This window comes from Gopherus evgoodei, chromosome 12, assembly GCF_007399415.2.
Source record: "Gopherus evgoodei ecotype Sinaloan lineage chromosome 12, rGopEvg1_v1.p, whole genome shotgun sequence".
Taxonomy (NCBI): domain Eukaryota; kingdom Metazoa; phylum Chordata; order Testudines; family Testudinidae; genus Gopherus; species Gopherus evgoodei.
This window is the reverse complement of record NC_044333.1, coordinates 12,011,530-12,028,771: the sequence shown is the minus strand read 5'-3', so window position 1 is coordinate 12,028,771 and position 17,242 is coordinate 12,011,530. Positions and strand designations below refer to the sequence as shown.

Here is a 17,242-nt window from a genome sequence, read left to right as displayed (position 1 = left end):
GTTGTCTGTGTATATATATATATCTTCCTACTGTATTTTCCACTGCATGCATCTGATGAAGTGGGTTTTAGCCCACGAAAGCTTATGCCCAAATAAATTTGTTATGTCTTTCTCAGTAGTCATGTAATTTACAATTAGAGTATCATATGAATAGACGATTAGGGAGAAACCCTGGCCCCTTTGAACTCAATCGCAAAATTCCTGTTAGCTAAAATGGGGTCAGGATTTCATCCTTACATTATTTCTGCTTTGGAAGTAACTCATTTATATTTTTTCTGAGACTACAAATAACAAATATGTTTGGTTTTTTGCCACTGTCTAATCATTTTTGCCAACTTGAAGTCTGTGTGTCTTCTGTTTGTGTTTAACTTGCAGGTGTGGACAGATTCAGTGAAGACATCCAACAAATGATGGGCTTCAAACCGGGCCTCTACTGGCGACTGTGTTGGAAATTTGTTAGCCCTGCTTTTTTATTGGTAAGAGGTGATTTATTTATTTATTTTGTCCTGGAAAGAACACTGTGAGGATGCTTCCTACCAGCTTATTCATACTAAAAGCAAGATATTAAGTGGATTCATAACATTACTTGTCAGGGCCTACGCTACATGTTTTGTTGCCCAGGGCAGTATACATTTTCAGTGCTCCCCAAACAGCTGATCATAACAAAACAAATTCTCTGCCCACCCAATTTTGATGCAGACACACACCCTGGATGATAAATTTGGCATCCCCAGAACCAGGTGTCCAGAGCAACTGCCCTGATTTCTGGACCCTAAGGCTGGCCCTGTTACTCACTGTTATCCCCAATGTTGTCAGCCAGGATAGCAGAAGCCATTTTGACTCATTTTCATATTTGGAGAGGTTGCATTTTGGGTGAAATTTGTTAGACAGGAAAAAAAATGGTTAGTGGTCAAGACCACCTAATGCACTTGTGGGTATTACTTGTAGCCCCTTCTCCCCAAACTGGTTTAGGAGATAGTGGCTCTGCTTGGTAATCTTGATGGTGGGAATGCTTTCCCTATCCCAAGATACTGTGCATATGCATGTATTGAAGGAAGGAGAGGTACTGTCCTCAGATTCTTTTTTGCAGAAAGTGTACACCAGGTAGGAGATAGAGGTTAACTGTATGGGATTTAAAGCCCATTTGGCCTGAAAGGGTTCTCAGCAGGTTCAACTAAACATTTTAATATTTTGAGGTTTCTCCATTATCAGATCTGTATGTAGATCTACTGGCTATATAGAAGTTGGCTTGGAGAACTTGTATGTGTGTGATAGTACGTGTTTATATTAATGCTGAGGTTTACACATTTTCTCATTTTATTCTCCTCTGATAACTGTACAGACTATAAGGCTGATGAATACTTGGTGTCTTATTGGGTTATAGGTCAAGTTTATGTTCTGTCTTACCAAAAACAGCCATTATGCCCCCAGCTTCAAATTCACTTCCCGCATTTCAGCTGCCATGAATTCCATTTTAAAATCACACCCCTCTTGAACTGACTTCCTTCTTGGGAACATGAATTGGGGGCAGGGGGGTAGAGAAATCTAAAGTGTCCGGACCTGTGCTCCTGAAGAGAACTTCCCTGGAAATAAAGCTACCTGCATTATCTGACACAGAATATCAGCCCATGACTGTACTGCAGGCAGATCATCCTCTTGTACAGTACAGCTAAAGTTCCTGGTTGTTCAAGTCCTCAACTCCTCAGTCCTGTAGAGTCAGAAATTCCACTGCAACAGGATATGGGCTCCTACCTATTTCCACTTACTTACAGCTTAATGCAAACAAGCATACATACATAAATGAGTTTCAGTCTGTGATTCAAAAAGTGATAGAGCTCTAGAAATCTGTCAAACCAAAGTGTCTTTCAAGGCTACCCCACACCAAGCATGGGGATCTCAATACTTATATTTAAGAATCCTTGTCCCTCAGAATCCAGACAGCATAAAAGGGATTCAGGCTATGTTTAAACTATAAATTACTGAGGTATAATTTATGTCACTCATGGGATGTGAATAATCCACACCCTTGAGCAGCATAAGTTTATACCAACCTAAATGCTGGTATAGACAGCACCATGTCAGCAGGAGAGCTACCACCTCTCACAGAGGCAGGAGTTATTAAGCCAGTGGGAAAGCTTGTCACCGATCGGCTTAAAGCATCTTCACCAGAAGTGGTGCAGCTGCACTGGTGCAGCTGTGCTGCTGTAAATGATGTGGTTTAGACATAGCCTCAGTTTCCCCTTGTCAGGGGTTTTTATCCCCTCCACTCCAGAGCCCAAAACTGATGGGATGAGTTCATAGGTAGGTCTCTCCTTCCTGGAGGGAGTGAGGAATGCAGTCAACACAGCCTCTGTCCTTCATTTGCCTTCAATGGGCCATCTGATTGTATTCAGGATGAGCACTTTCTCTTAATTAATGCTTCTTTTCCTGTTCAGTGAGTTACACGATTATAGAGGTTTACAATGCAAACACTCAATATAACTTTATACCACGGGCTATAGAGGTTATAAGTGAGATCAATAATGCAGCATCCTACAAGCATTATATAAAGTCTAACACTAACACATTCTTATCAACTTAACATCTAATATCTATTCTGATAATGCTAACACACAGGTAAGCTAGGCTGGTTTCCAGCTATGCATTTGTAAGTGTTCAGTAAGGTTTGGGATGTTGGCATGAGCCGCACCTGGTCTGCCTTCATCACACCATGGTACATTTCCACCTCCTTTTGACCAGTTGTGCCTCTGGAAACCATGTTTGATATGAGGGTGAGAGAGGGCTTTTTCCCTCCCTATCTCCTCTCCATAAGCCCAAGATGGTAGTTGTCCTAGTACTTTTGTACAAAATTTTGAATGTATAAAATGACAGCTTCAAATTTGTTAGTATTATCTGCAAACTGATCTGTATTATGTTTTGGGCATCTGCAGTTTCAGAGAAGTTCAATTCCGAGGACTTAAAAGCTACATAAAATGAGTAGTTAAAACCAGAGCCTGGAAAAAGCCTGGAAAAAATGTCACCAGTTTTGCCCAATTTTGATCAAAACCATAAGCTGCAATAATACTTTGTACATATTATGCATCACTTTCCATCCAAGAATCTCAATGTTCTTCACACAAAACTAAATAAAGCTCCCACAACATCCTTGACACAAGTACATATTATCTTTGTTATCTAGAGAGAGAGATGGAGGCAGCGAGTGTTTATATCACATCCTCTGGATCTCAGAGAATGTCTGCGATAAAGCTGGGAAGAAACCAAAATCTCCTGACTCCCATTCCCTGATTTTTAACCACAATATCTTTCACTTAAAGGTGAAATTGAGACTGAAACTAATGTTACCAAAATTGTCAGAGATGTTTCCAAACAAAACAAAAAAACAAAAATAACTAAAAAGCCAAAGCTAACTATACCCAGTTACTGGATATTAAAGAAAATGCTACAAGTACTGTCTGGAAGGAATTATAGGATTATAGATGGAAACTGAATCGGATCTACCTTTGTGTATTCCGGATCCTTTGCCCATCACAGGTTGTGATTCTGTGCTTCCACTTCAAGGATATAAAATGTGTCTCATTATGATTTCAGTGATGCCCAGCAGATGTCAAACAAATTGGTTTAAAAATAATCAAAAGAACAACCCTTTCCTCCCCACAAAAAAACCTATATGGTAATAGGTACATGATTTCAGCTGTTGCCAGAGTTATACAGAACTGCAGGTTGCCCTGCATAAGGAACGAAACATAAGAATTGGGTCAAACCAAATCTAGCACCTAGTCCAATATTCTCTCTCTAACAACAGTCAATATCAGATGCTTCAGTGGAAGATGTAAAGCCCCTGAAATACAATTTTGCGATAACTTGGCCAAGGGGAGAAATGTTTTTCTCGTAGCTATTGGGGCTTTGGTATTTATCTTTCAATGAGTAACGCCATTGACTGTAATAGAGTTTATTTTTTGATAGGCAAATACTTGGTGCAAAAATGGGAAACTTAACTGGTAAAAGCAGTATCCAGTATGTTTCCTATTGATACTTCATTGATGGAGTTCAAAAGTGTAATACACACAGTACAAAGTGAAACTATTTAATGATTATACCCCTGAAACTATCATTTTTGTAACATTCAGAGCAAAATGTACAAATGCTGTCTTCCAATCAACTTAATCTCAACACAAATAACATGCTGCCAATTCAGGTCCAGCCCCAAAATGTAAGATAAATAACTCGATATGGAGTGGTGATGTTTATACCTAATGTTTTAGGCAAATCAAAATATTGGGAGGGGCATTATTCTGTGCTAAATTTCACTCAGCCATCATTAAACAAATGTGTATCAACTAAGCACATAACTTCTTGAGGTGTTACCATTTATGTATGTGCTTGTTTTTGAATAGTAAAATCAACAATATACACAAGAATGTGACTACATATAAAATTTTACAACTGTTTGTTATATATGTACTAAAGAACATAATTCAGTTATTAGTGTATTTTTTAGTTGGAGGGTATGAAGATCACAAATGTGGATGAATGCATTAGAATATGTAGGGTGCAATTACTCCAAATGGTTAGCTGTGTGAAATAGAGAGGAAAGAGACACATTAAATATAGCTTGTGAGCCTTCTGACATGTATTAAGGAAAATAAACAGATGTTTCATTACATTTTAGAATTTTTTTTCTCCCTGAAATGTGAAGGTAGCATTTGGTAGTTTTATGTAAAGGTTAAGTTGGAACTAAACTGCAGTTTTATATTGGGTATTTATACATTCACTCCAGGTTATTTGTAGATCAAAAGGTCATGGTGAATATATGGAGATTTTGACATCATTGTGACCTAGGATATTTTCTGTTGCATTAAAGTTTATGCTTTCAATATAAAATTGAAAGCAATAGCGATCTGCCAAATAGCTACATCAAATCTGGATCAGATATCGTCTCAAAGTTCAAAATTAGCTATCAAACAGTTAATGACACAAGGCATTCCTATCAAGACATATTTATGATGGGATACACAATACATTTTTAAAAGGGAAAACATTTTAATAGCATACTTAGCATCTCATAGACTCATAGACTCTAGGACTGGAAGGGACCTCGAGAGGTCATCGAGTCCAGTCCCCTGCCCTCATGGCAGGACCAAATACTGTCTAGACCATCCCTAATAGACATTTATCTAACCTACTTTTAAATATCTCCAGAGATGGAGATTCCACAACTTCCCTAGGCAATCTATTCCAGTGTTTAGCTACCCTGACAGTTAGGAACTTTTTCCTAATGTCCAACCTAAATCTCCCTTGCTGCAGTTTAAGCCCATTGCTTCTTGTTCTATCATTGTTCTATCTGATAGCATCCATTCAGTAATGAGCCAATGAAGCATACACTGAAGTCAATCAGTCATATTTTATATTAATGTTCCATTTGTAAGTGTTTTATACAAGGTTAATAAATGATCAAAAGATGTTATAAATATGTTACAGACATGAGGACTGTATGTTGAAGAAGATTATAACCACATCAGTAGAAGGTATATAGAGATGGTTGTAAATCATTGTTACATAAACAACCTATTGACTTGTTAAATGCTTTAACAATTGATTAACCATTTAGTAGCCCTTTAAACACTAGTTATAACTATAAACTTAGTATAAATTGTGACCCTCAAGGATAGATCCTGCAACCAAATCCACACACATTTTTGGATCCAGATCCCAATTTACAATAGTTCGAATGAAAATGCTGGATCTAGCTTTCTTGCGTACCACACTCCCTCCAACCCAACTTTTGAGAATGGGAAGCCCAGTTCTGGATTCAATTTTACAGCATGAACCTAGCTCTAGGGAAGTAAATGAAAGATGTTCTAATGGTGTTTTCCTGGCTACCAGGCTTCATGTCAATGTTGGGTGTTTGGTATGTAACCTCAGCTCTATTTTCCATCACACAATTGCTCACAGATGTCTGTGTGTAGGATGTGGGATGCAGCATAATGGTCACTGTCTTTCCAAATAAGCTTATTCTGGTATAAATATGTTACCAATTGTTCTCTAAATTATTTAGTGATGAACTGCATGGTCAGGGTTAGATAACTACCCACCTTCAGTGTAGACAGGTGATAATTGGAAAGCAAATTAAAAAAGAATTGCTAATCTCTCTAAAGTATATGCTTTAATATCTACTGTAAACATGAAAATATGTACCTTTCTGGATCAGTAGATGCTGCATTCTCTAGCCATGCATATAGTCCTAGAAGACTTCCAGAATTAAAGTCCAATATTGTCAATCATTGACTGAGTGTAACTACTATATATAGATACTTTCTAATACCTGTGGGGAGAGTACACACATTTTAGAGAACATTGAGTAGCTTGATTCTAATGGTCTGGGGTTTTCCAGGTGTCTTAAAAGGTTATATGGACACTGTAAGCATGATATATTAGGGGAAAAACATAGTCCATACAATTTTTTATTACCTATAATTTGTTTCCATTATAAATTGTGAAAATAAAGCAATGGAAATGCTTTTTTGTTGTTGTTTGTTTTAAACCAGAGGGAAAATCTGAATTGAAAAGATGTAGCAGAATTAGAGGGGGCTCAGAGACAGTGAGAAAAGAGTGGAATTGTTTAATTTACAGGATATTAATAAGAGGAGCTATAAATTTTATATGGTATAATGAATGGCATAGAGAAAATAGATCAGGAACTTCTGTTAGCTGTCTCTTATAATGAAAGAAGAAGACAACAAATACAAAGCTGATTAAGGAAATAGTTTTTAACACATTGCCACATGAGATCAATGAGACTAAGAACTTTTCAGGATTCAAAAAACAATTGGTCAAAAAAGATAACAAAAATAATGAGTTAGAATAGTTAAATATTTAATTTTAAAAGTATTTTGGAAGGGATGTAAACCTGAATGCTTCACAACATAAATCAGCCTCTAACAAGTGGTTTTTAAGAGAAAATTTTACTTGGGGGAAGGTTACCCCATAATTGCCTAGTTCAGGGGTCCTTCACTTTCCTCAGAAGCATTTGGTACTAACCACTGTCCAGGATAATGGATTAGAAGGCTCCCTGTTCTAATTTAGTATAGCAATTCCTATGTTCCTAAATATAAACAGGTCTTTCCATAGGATACTAGATCAAACATTTATCTTAGGAGTTTTAGATATCCACACATCTATGTTAGCATTAGGAAGAGTCTTGTTGAAACATTATCCCCACATTTCTCACAGCTATTGAATGCCAGCCAAAAATATCATGAGGTGAACCAACATTTGTGAGTATATAGCATTTCTAGCATTCTTGCTGATTTGATAAAGCTATCTCAGTAGCCTTTGACATTCTAGGCCTGGTCTACACTAGAAAATTATGTTGGCATAACTACACACCCCTGAATGGCGTAGTTAAACTGACCTTTGTCCCTATGTAGACAGCATTAAGTTGACAGAAGATTTCTTCTGTTGACCTAGCTATGAACTCTTGGAGAGATGGATTACCTATGCTGGTGGGAGAACCCTGCCTGTCAGCATAGGTAGTATCTACACTAAAGTGCTTCTTTAGCCCTTCAAGTGTAGAGAAGCCCTCAGTCTCTGAACATTTTAATCTGAAGTAGTTGCATGGCCCAAGGATGAATAACCCAGGGGACAAAAAGAAATTACCAATGTACTTTGCACATTGAGATTATATACACATACTGATAGTCATCCAATTTATCTTCTGACAAATACAACATTTAAAGATGTTTCTGGTGACTGATTCTATTGGCATTGTACTACAATATCTCTAACAAAACTCGAACATATTATACTGAATCAATAACTGATTCAGAATGTTCCTAGCCTGCATTGTATTATAAATCTAACTTTCTTTCAATAGGACACACAATCCAAGGAAGATACATTTTGATGGGCATAAGAGTGGCTGAGTTTGTCAATTTTCAGTAGCTCATGTCCAACATGGAGCAGCAGTTAGAAAAAAAAATACCCTCAAGCATCTTATTTGTTTAAGTGGGATAGAAAGTGCTGCTGTACATTGAGAGAATGGGACATCTGGCCAAGCTGTCTCAAAAATCTTTAGACAGAAGAGCTTTTTTCCCCACCAAGGCTTTTTTTCCTAGAGCTGGGCAAGTAATGGTTTTCCTCACCCACAAACACTTTCAAAATTTCAAAAACTGTCCCACTCCAAATCCACATCAGGATGAAACTAGAAACCTTTCAATTTTTGTCACAAAATAAAACCAACGCACATAGAATCCAGTCTGAGACTAGTCGATAATAGCAAATAGCTTGGTGGTGAGAGCACTCACATACGGTGTGAGAGGCCCAAGCTCAAGTTCCTGCTCTGCCTGATTTGGAGCAGAGACCTGAATCTGTGTTTCCCACATCTTTGCTGTAACCACTGGGCTAATGGCAATTCTGGGGACAGGTGGACACACACACTTGAGACACTTTTCTAGTGATATAAACTGAACATGGCACACATTAAATGAAATAAAAACTGGCTAACTGATAGGTCTCACAATGTAATTGTAAATGGGAAATTATTGAGTGGCTGTGTTTCCAGTGAGTTCCCGCAGGGATTAGCTCTTGACCCAGTGTTGTTTAACATTTTTATCAATGTCCAGTAAGAAAACATAAAATCATCACAGATAAAGTTTGCAGATGACACACAAAAATGGGGGAAGTGGTAAATAATGAAGAGGACAGGTCACTGTGTCAGAGGGATCTGGATTACTTGGTAAACAGGGCGCAAGCAAACAATATGCATTTTAATATGAGTAAATGTACATCTAGAAACAAAGAATGTAGGTCATACTTATAGGATACAGGATTCTATCTGAAAAATATTGGTGGCCCATGGTGTCTGAGAGCTCCCAGTGCGACACTGTGGCCAAAAGAGCTAATGCAGTCCTTGGATGAACAAACAGAGGAATCTCAAATAGGAGCAGAAAGGTTATTTTACCTCTATATTTGACAGCAGTGCAGCTACTGCTGGAATAGTGTGCCCAGTTCTGATGCCCACAATTTTAAGAAAAATGTTGATAAATTAGAGAGGGTTCAGAGAAAAGCCACACGAATGATTAGAAAACTTGCCTTATAGTGATAGACTAAAAGAGCTTGATCTGTTTTATTTTAACAAAGAGAAGCTCAAGGGGTGACTTGATTACAATCTGTAAGTATCTACATGGAGAACAAATATTTAATAACAGGCTCTTCAGTCTAGCAGAGAAAAGTATATTGGGACAGTTCCATCCTTATGAAGCATTGCTAGAACTCCTGGGGAAAAGGACAGAGGGATCTTGAGGAGTCCTCAGGGACCATTTGAAAATCTCTGCGCATAATCCTGTCCTGGACCCATGACTTCAGCCTTGAGACCTTCCCCATCTCTAACTCTAGTTTAGAGTACAGAATAACAAGTCAACCTCCCCTGCTTCAGAAGTAGGGGAGGAAATCCCCCTTTCACAGCAGCGTGTAGTCTGCCAGTGATGTTCACTAGTCCACAGGGCAGATACAAATAGCCTGGATGGAATTTTATGATTTTTCTGACCATTAACGTCATTCATGAGTGCCCTAAGTGGTTCCACACTGTCATCTAAAAGGGATACATTGTAAATAGGCTGAAGATAGGGCCTATTGCACAGGTCTAGGTATCCCCTTTGCACTGGGCAGCTGCCTGATCTAATAGATGGGCTTGTTTTCCAGTTGGAGTTTTTCCAAAGGGCTAAAATTGTGGTTCTTTCTATTTTTTCTTCCTTAGTTTGTGGTGATAGTCAGTATTATAAACTTCAAACCTCTGACCTATGATGACTACACCTTCCCTCTCTGGGCAAATCGCATTGGCTGGGGAATAGCATTATCTTCAATGATCCTTGTGCCTGCCTACATTATCTATAAATTTCTGAATGTGCGTGGGACCTTTAAAGAAGTAAGTGGAGTGCTAATAAAATGTCATGAAATGTTATTATGAAATGAATGTGCTGGATTTGCGTTAACAGTTTGCTTCTCTAGCTCCCCAGACACATTACTCGTTGTGTGACCTTTCAGTTCCAGCTTTCTAACTGGCTGAAATTACAGGCTGGATTTAATACACCCTATTCCAGTTTCTAGACAGAAATCAGTCTGCCAGAATGCCCCACTGTAGTTCATAAAAGCATTTTTAATGCACATTTTAAAGTTGAATTAGTAGATTTTTCTCAACTGTAGAAATATATATAAATGGATGCCTTCAAATACAGCATCCAGAATAAAGAGTGGACCCAGTCCAGATGCTTTCTTTAGACAGCAATTTGGTCCATGATTCTCAACAGGAGTGCTGTGCCACTCTGAAAATCTGGGCACTTCATTGAGGTGCTTAAAATAGATTAGGCCACTCATCTGAAAATATGGTTCCAAATGTTTATTGTATAGTTGATATTAAAAAAAAAAGTTGGAGGGTGGGTAATTATAGAACTAGTGACATTATCTATTGTGAACATTACTTGACAGTTCCCATTCATAGACCCTGTTTTCAGTTGCTTATTATTTCTTACTGCGCAGGGTCAGGCTGAATATTCTTGGAAAACTTTAGCCAAAATAGAAGAGTCATTACCAGAAATGAAGATGAGAAAAATAAGTTCTATTTCCCGTATTAAAAAATTCTGGGGAAAATTTGAATTGCTCTAGAGCCCCTATGCTTTGGAGCAGGAACTTGGAATTTGGAAGGGGGTAGACTTTGTGTCAGGAATGTGCCTTTTGCTATCCCTATGGAAATCTGCCAAAATGTGGGCAAGTGATAAGCTTTGAAAAATGGCCATTCACATGTGCTCAATAAAGACTTCTTAAGGCTTGTCCACAGCTATTCAGGAATAGTGATTAAACTTTAAATTAACACCATATCTTTATTCAAATTAACTTTCAAGCAGATTTTTGCAGCTAGATTCCCCAAAGATTCAGTCCACACTGGGCTGGAGCATATTGTTTCCTGCAATTGCAGCTCTGGGCTCCTACAGGCTCTGCTGGGCACCTGAACTGAGAGCAGGGAGACTGTATCTCAATGACACCCCATGCTGGACCCAGGCAGCTGCCTGATTTGAATGCAGAGTGGCAAGAATAGGACCTTTGAAAGAGGAAAGCGGAATAGATTGGGAAAAAGACAAGGGGGTGGGGCAAGACTGAGGCTGGAGTGAGGGGGATAGGGAAGGGAAACTGGGAATGGGAGTTAGGTTGGGGTGGAGACTGGGAGTGGCTAGGGAGGGAAATGGGGAGATACCTGAGCCAGTAGGTGAGTAAAGAGTGGACAATGAATTGGGCTGAGGGACACTAAGATTGGATGAGGGCCCTTGGGAGGCAGATTGGGACTGAGATTCTGTGGGGATGGGAAACATGTGCAAGTGTGTGTTTGGGGGAGGACTAGGAATTGCTGGGCAAAGGGATTGGTCCGGGGAGTCCAGAGGGGTGAGACTAGGACTTGCTGGGCACGGAGACTGGCACTTGGATGAGACTCCTGAGGAGTGGAGACTGAGATGAGGAACCAGGGATGCAGAATACATGGGGCTGAGACAGGCAGGTTGGAGGGGATGGGACAAAAGGAATTCAAGCTTTGGTGGAAATGCAGAGAGGAGTCTGTGCCCACTAGACAAACTCCCCTCCGCAGCCTTGAACAGAACCCAAGATTCCCTTGTCTCACCATTCCTTTGCTAATTTCCTAACTTCTGAGTGCTTGACTTTGCTACCTTAAAAATGTTCTTTTAACATAGTGTTATTGTGTGTAATGTTAATCTAGTGTGTTATTGTTCTGCTTAAGAGGAACCTGGTTTCTATGGTAAAAAAATACATCTAATTATTTTTCATTACAATCTCACTGCTCTGTACTTGCCTCAAATTACCATTTCAAAATGACACAAGTTTAAGATTCACTGATCATATTAATTTTCTCATCACTGTCACTTGAAATTCTTATCCATGCTCCGAAGGAATCCACAAATAGGATTTAGAAAGTAAAGCCACCTTTAGATCTGTTTTCAGCCCTTTAGAAATACCAAACATACTCCTAAAACATTGAAATTTTGATTGTTTTATGTTCATTATAGTCTAGTATTTTAAAACTCAGGCAAGCACAGTTTGAATATCATCTGGTTTATTGCAAACAGTTGGATTTCAATCATAGTATCTATCCATAATCTGAAAAGATGCCCTTAGGTTTGTCAAAATTCAGACTGCCACAAAGAAGCATTTTATGGTTTCTCAGAAACAATTGATATAGCCAACAATTGCAACAATTTTTCCTTTCTTCTCCCCAGCAAATGACATGAATCCTTCATATTTTTCATGTGTTCTGCACGCAGATGTTCTACTGATCTCAGCAGAAGATCTGTGTGTGGAACAAGTGCAGAAAATGCACTGTGGGTCTGATGCAAAACCTGCAGAGGCCAATGGAAAGGTGCCAATTGACTTCAAAAGGTTTTGGATCAGGTCCTTTAGTTCAGATAGAATTTAATTATATTTTAAACCTATTATTCAAATAGAGTTGTGAGGTAACCAGACATATTATTATAGTTCAGTCTTCTATTTCTGAGCCTCAAATTCAAATAGTCTCCTAATATGTTAGGACAAGAGAAAGGTAAGAGACCCATGGGCTCAGCTGGGAGCCTTCTTGCATGCACAGGGGAGTAAGAGGGAGTCTGATCCTTCTTATATCGTTGGGCAGGCTAGCTACAGTACAAGCATGGAGAAGACAGCGGCCACTGCTGATCAGCTATTCCTTCTCCTGCTCAAATGGATGAGAGTGGGCAGGGAGCAGATGAAGACTTTACTCCACCCCCCAGCACATCAGGTTAATTAGCAAAACCAGTGTAGACAGGGAGCCAGGAACCTGACTGAGGTCCTCTGAGTTACAATCTGATTCCTGCACTGCCCTTTACTCCTGCCTGCTGGTTTGTAGGGTTACGATCCAGCCCCGTGCAATCAGTGTTCTGCAAAACCTTTGGCTTCCTTTTCACTGGGGTTTGTGCAAACCCTTTATTTTGTTCAGTTCTCTTTGCAAATCCCTTTCAAGCAGCACCAAAACCTCACAGCAGAATTCACTTTAGTCCACTGAGTTTCACCTGCTTGCAAAAGCTGATGACACAAAATTATAGGGCAAGCTCAGGTTTGCTTAGCAATACCCAAAAATAAAAGGGCTGCAGATAAAGGGGAAACCATGCCCAAAATTCTTAGTATAGGATATCAAGGGCTAAATTATGGCTATTCAGCTTGCAATAGAGGGAGAGAGGAGGGAACCTCTCTAGTAGGAGCTCCTAGAGGTGTGCACACTGCCCATGGAAGTGCATGCCAGAGCGATGTTTGTGTGTGCTCCCAAATGACACTACAACCTAGGTTTTGTGGACAACGTGGAGGGGTACCCTCCCATGCGCCTTTCTTCACCTGTTTGCATTGTTACTAGCCTCCAGCAATCCTTGCAGTCAGGAAGTTCAAGGGCTGTGGTGCCATGTAGCTCCTGGAGACCTTTTCCCATGATGTGGGGACAGGGGGGGAGAACCAGCTAAAATTTATCATAAACATTCTGTTGTTGCTGTGAGATTAGGACTACCATCAAGAAGCTCAAACTATAATACACTTTGGTCTCTCAATGATTACGTCCTCTCTGGGCTCAATGATATTAAAAATTAAGTCACACACTATTTCCCTGTAAACTCAGGGATAACATCCCCTATCTGCAGATCTAACCCATTTAACATGGCTAACTTTCTTTTCTGTGTGCCTCCACTCTTGTTTAGAGACTAGCTTACTGCATCACACCCGAGAACGAACACCATCTTGTGGCACAAGGGAACGTGAGGCAGTTTAAGGTGTGTATTCCTTCTCCCTACCTCCCTGCCCACTCCCTTATCCTTTGCACCCTTAGCAAGTTTGACTGGCAAATGAAAGTGGATTTGTTTCCTTTCTGCCTTTTTGCCAGTATGTGGCTTTTGTGGGTGGGAAAATGCCATGTGCATCGGCCTCGTAGGACTTTTGGTGCCTTTTATAATTTTAACAATATGACCCTATAGAGTCCCTGAGGTTATCCCACAGCAGTTCAAGTTCCAAGCATTTTTGTTCATATGCAATCATGGTGAGATCTCATCAAAGAACATCTTGGCAATGATCAATTCCGGACCATCATGCAGTTTTGAAAAAATTAAGTATTATGAGATGCTTCTCACATAAGTTATTTCATAGGGATCTGGATTGATGGTTTCTACCTCAAACTCCAAATATGTGCCACCAGTCATGACAAAGAGGCAAGCAAATATCCTGTGACAAGAACTCATTTACAAAGTGGTTATGCTGAGATGACCCGATATGGAGATGTAATAGGTTTTCCCCATATGCTTACAGGTTGAACATGTTCTTTGGTTTGCATGGGTGGTATTTAATCAACCATAACAAAGATGCTATAAGTTTCCAATGAGGCCTTCGACTTAGCAAATAAAATGAGCCTGTTGAAAAACTCTTTCCTAAAAGTGAAAAAGGATACAAAATCCCATTCTGCTCTGTTATCAACATTCATACTCTATTGTTTTTTGCCTCCGTTGTTAAAAGTAACTAATAATTATGTACAATAGTTCAAAACTTGCTGATTCAGATTCAGGTACTGGTCATGAAAAATAAGGTGAAAATTTGGCTCTTTATATTTAGTTTGAAACAAAAGCAAGAAACTGAATAGGCAAAATACTTGCTATATATGAAGGAGAATTATTTCTATATATTTTAGAGTGATATAGTAGATATTTTCCATTATATTTTAATACCTCAAATGTAAGTGATTATGGCTCAAGATTTCAAATGTGTGTTTCCATATTTTCTCTGTAATTACTGCACATGAACATGGGCTATATGCACATATTTCTGCACAATTCTGAACATTTGAACCCAAATACATAATGGTATAATGTATCTTTTCAGCAGTTTTGGATTTAAATTATGGAGGTTGGGAAAATATACAAAAAGTAGAAAGGCATAATTTGAAAAAAGCAGGAGTGGGGCTCTGACAATGGAATTCCTGGATGATGTGTCAATCATTTAGGCCTGTTTATTGACTTAAATTACTGTTTCCAAATAGCCAGCATCAGTAGCAGAAAAACATCATGATTATTGGACATTGTTTAAGCATTTTAACAAAACATTAAGCAGTGTGCCTATCTCATGATGCAACTAGTATCTTAGTTATGTTTCCCTAATGTCCAATTATTGTACATTTTAAAACTGTCCAATTATTAAATGATTGCTGTATCAGACAAGCTGGTTGTTAATAGAAACTGGGATTAAGTCTGAAAATACTGGTAGCCAATTTTTCCTGCTTTTCTGTAATTTAAGATTTGTCATCTCCCTTATTTCATACTTACTCTCATCACTATCATTTAAATCAATAATATATTATCAAATAAATAATGGCTTCTGTTTCCTTTCAGCTTCAACACTGGCTATCAATATGACAACTGACAGGTTGAGGAAAAAGCCAATACATTAAACTAAACTGGGATTAAATGAAAAATCAAGTTCAAAGCTCTCTTGATTGTGCTTGGACCAGGCTGGCTCAGAGCTCATCTACTGATTCCTTTGAGGGAAGACAGCCTCTGCTCCCTGTTTTCTCTATTACTTGGTTTCAAATGAACTTACAGACTGGTTTTCCATTTCCTTATATCTTTCAGTGCCATGAGATCCATACTTGAGCAAATTTGTGAGCTTTGATAGAGATAGAAGTGGAGGAGGGAGCAGAAAATCATCATTAATTAAAGAAACTCTTGTCTTGGAGAAATAAATAAAAAAACATAATTCCTTTAATAATTCCTGCCACAACATTGTTTAGAGACCAACTATATACTCAGAGATGGATGCATCTCAATTATGAGACAAGAGTGACTTTAAGTGCACATTCATGCCATTTGCTTTCTTTCAGGACTATCCTTTGGATATAATTTTGCATCCTTCTGAAGTAAAGACTCAGTGCTTCACTTTCAGTGGTTTGTTATTAGTCTCTTCTTTTGGTGAAGAAGGTTGTCTTTGCTGTATATGTCTGTGCCATTTTCTGTGCAGTTGAAAAGCACGGAAAAGCAACAGGGATGGAATTAAATTCCTATTGTTGTGGCTATTGAGTACAGAAAGTAGTTTTAACAATACACTGTACTTAACAATGCAAACATATTCCTTTATGTCAGCTATTAAAATGGCTTTATTTATCACATGATCCGTATTCTACAGACTTTGAGTTAAGCACCAAAAATATTTACAAGTAGTCAGATTTTCCTTCTACATTCTGTTATATTGTGTGACAAAGAATGTACAGTATATATAAATATATAGGAACAAAGGCAATGATCTTTAGAATAAGCCACGCTATCCAGTGGCACCATAATATCAAATGTTGGCTTTGTGCAAGTGCACTATTATTCTAAATGTCCTCTAGGTTCAACTGCCAGAACGTTTTAAGAGTTGTGTAGAACATCTTGGATGGAGGGGTCTTCTAGGCATAACTGAATTATCTAGGCCTACTCCCTCTCTTGTATATTTCAAGCAGCTTTATGCCAGCTAGAAAATACAGAGCAATCTTAGTGTGATTGGGTGCTGTTCTGTATGGTCACTGTTTTAAAGTCATATCTTCTCAGTGATCACTAGGTTGCAGTAACTGGGAACTACTTATTACAAGAACTATTCTAAATTTTAAAGATAGCAGGTTCTCAGTTGAATCTAGTCTGGAGTTAGAGCCTTAATGCTGAATTTCTTTGCCTTTATAAGTTCAATTCAGTTTCCTAATGTTTTTTAAAATATATGTAGCATCTCCTTTTTTAATCGTTATTTATATTTTTTTTAATTCTTCATTTTTTATAATATCATCCTGGAAGTCTGAAAATAAAAGTTTTCCCTATTGATTTTGTCCTTCTCCATTTAACCACCATTGACTTCCTTCCAACCCCCGATGTTTCTAATAGAATTGAAATATATCTGCTTCTCTTTTTTACTTTATTCTTTATGCCCCAGCATGATTGAAAAGCCAGAAATATTTAACAGTTCTTAAAAATAGCTTCTCTTCTATTTTCAGTATCTAAGTGACAAAGTATTGTTTGTCTTCTTTTCTTCTTCAAAACACAGTGTTTTAAAGCGAAAGGGCATTGTCAGTTTTTTACCCAAGCTAATGGACAGTAACCTGACAGGACAGCTATGGTAATTTATATACAAAAATCAAGGAGTTTAAAATGTTAAAATTAAAGTACTGTATTTACCTAAGAGT

General features: G+C 38.3%; 1 protein-coding gene across 1 annotated transcript in view; it reads left to right on the top strand.

Moving 5' to 3' along the window:
• The window catches only part of SLC6A2 (solute carrier family 6 member 2), a 108,037-nt gene extending 92,063 nt beyond the window's left edge, over nt 1–15,974 (top strand). The window contains exons 12-15 of the mRNA XM_030581993.1: nt 376–476; nt 9,755–9,922; nt 13,752–13,823; nt 15,426–15,974. Of these exons, the coding sequence (XP_030437853.1) occupies nt 376–476; nt 9,755–9,922; nt 13,752–13,823; nt 15,426–15,449 (365 nt within the window). The 3' untranslated portion in view covers nt 15,450–15,974. The remainder of the gene's footprint in view (nt 1–375; nt 477–9,754; nt 9,923–13,751; nt 13,824–15,425) is intronic.
• Nucleotides 15,975–17,242: the final 1,268 nt, after the last annotated feature.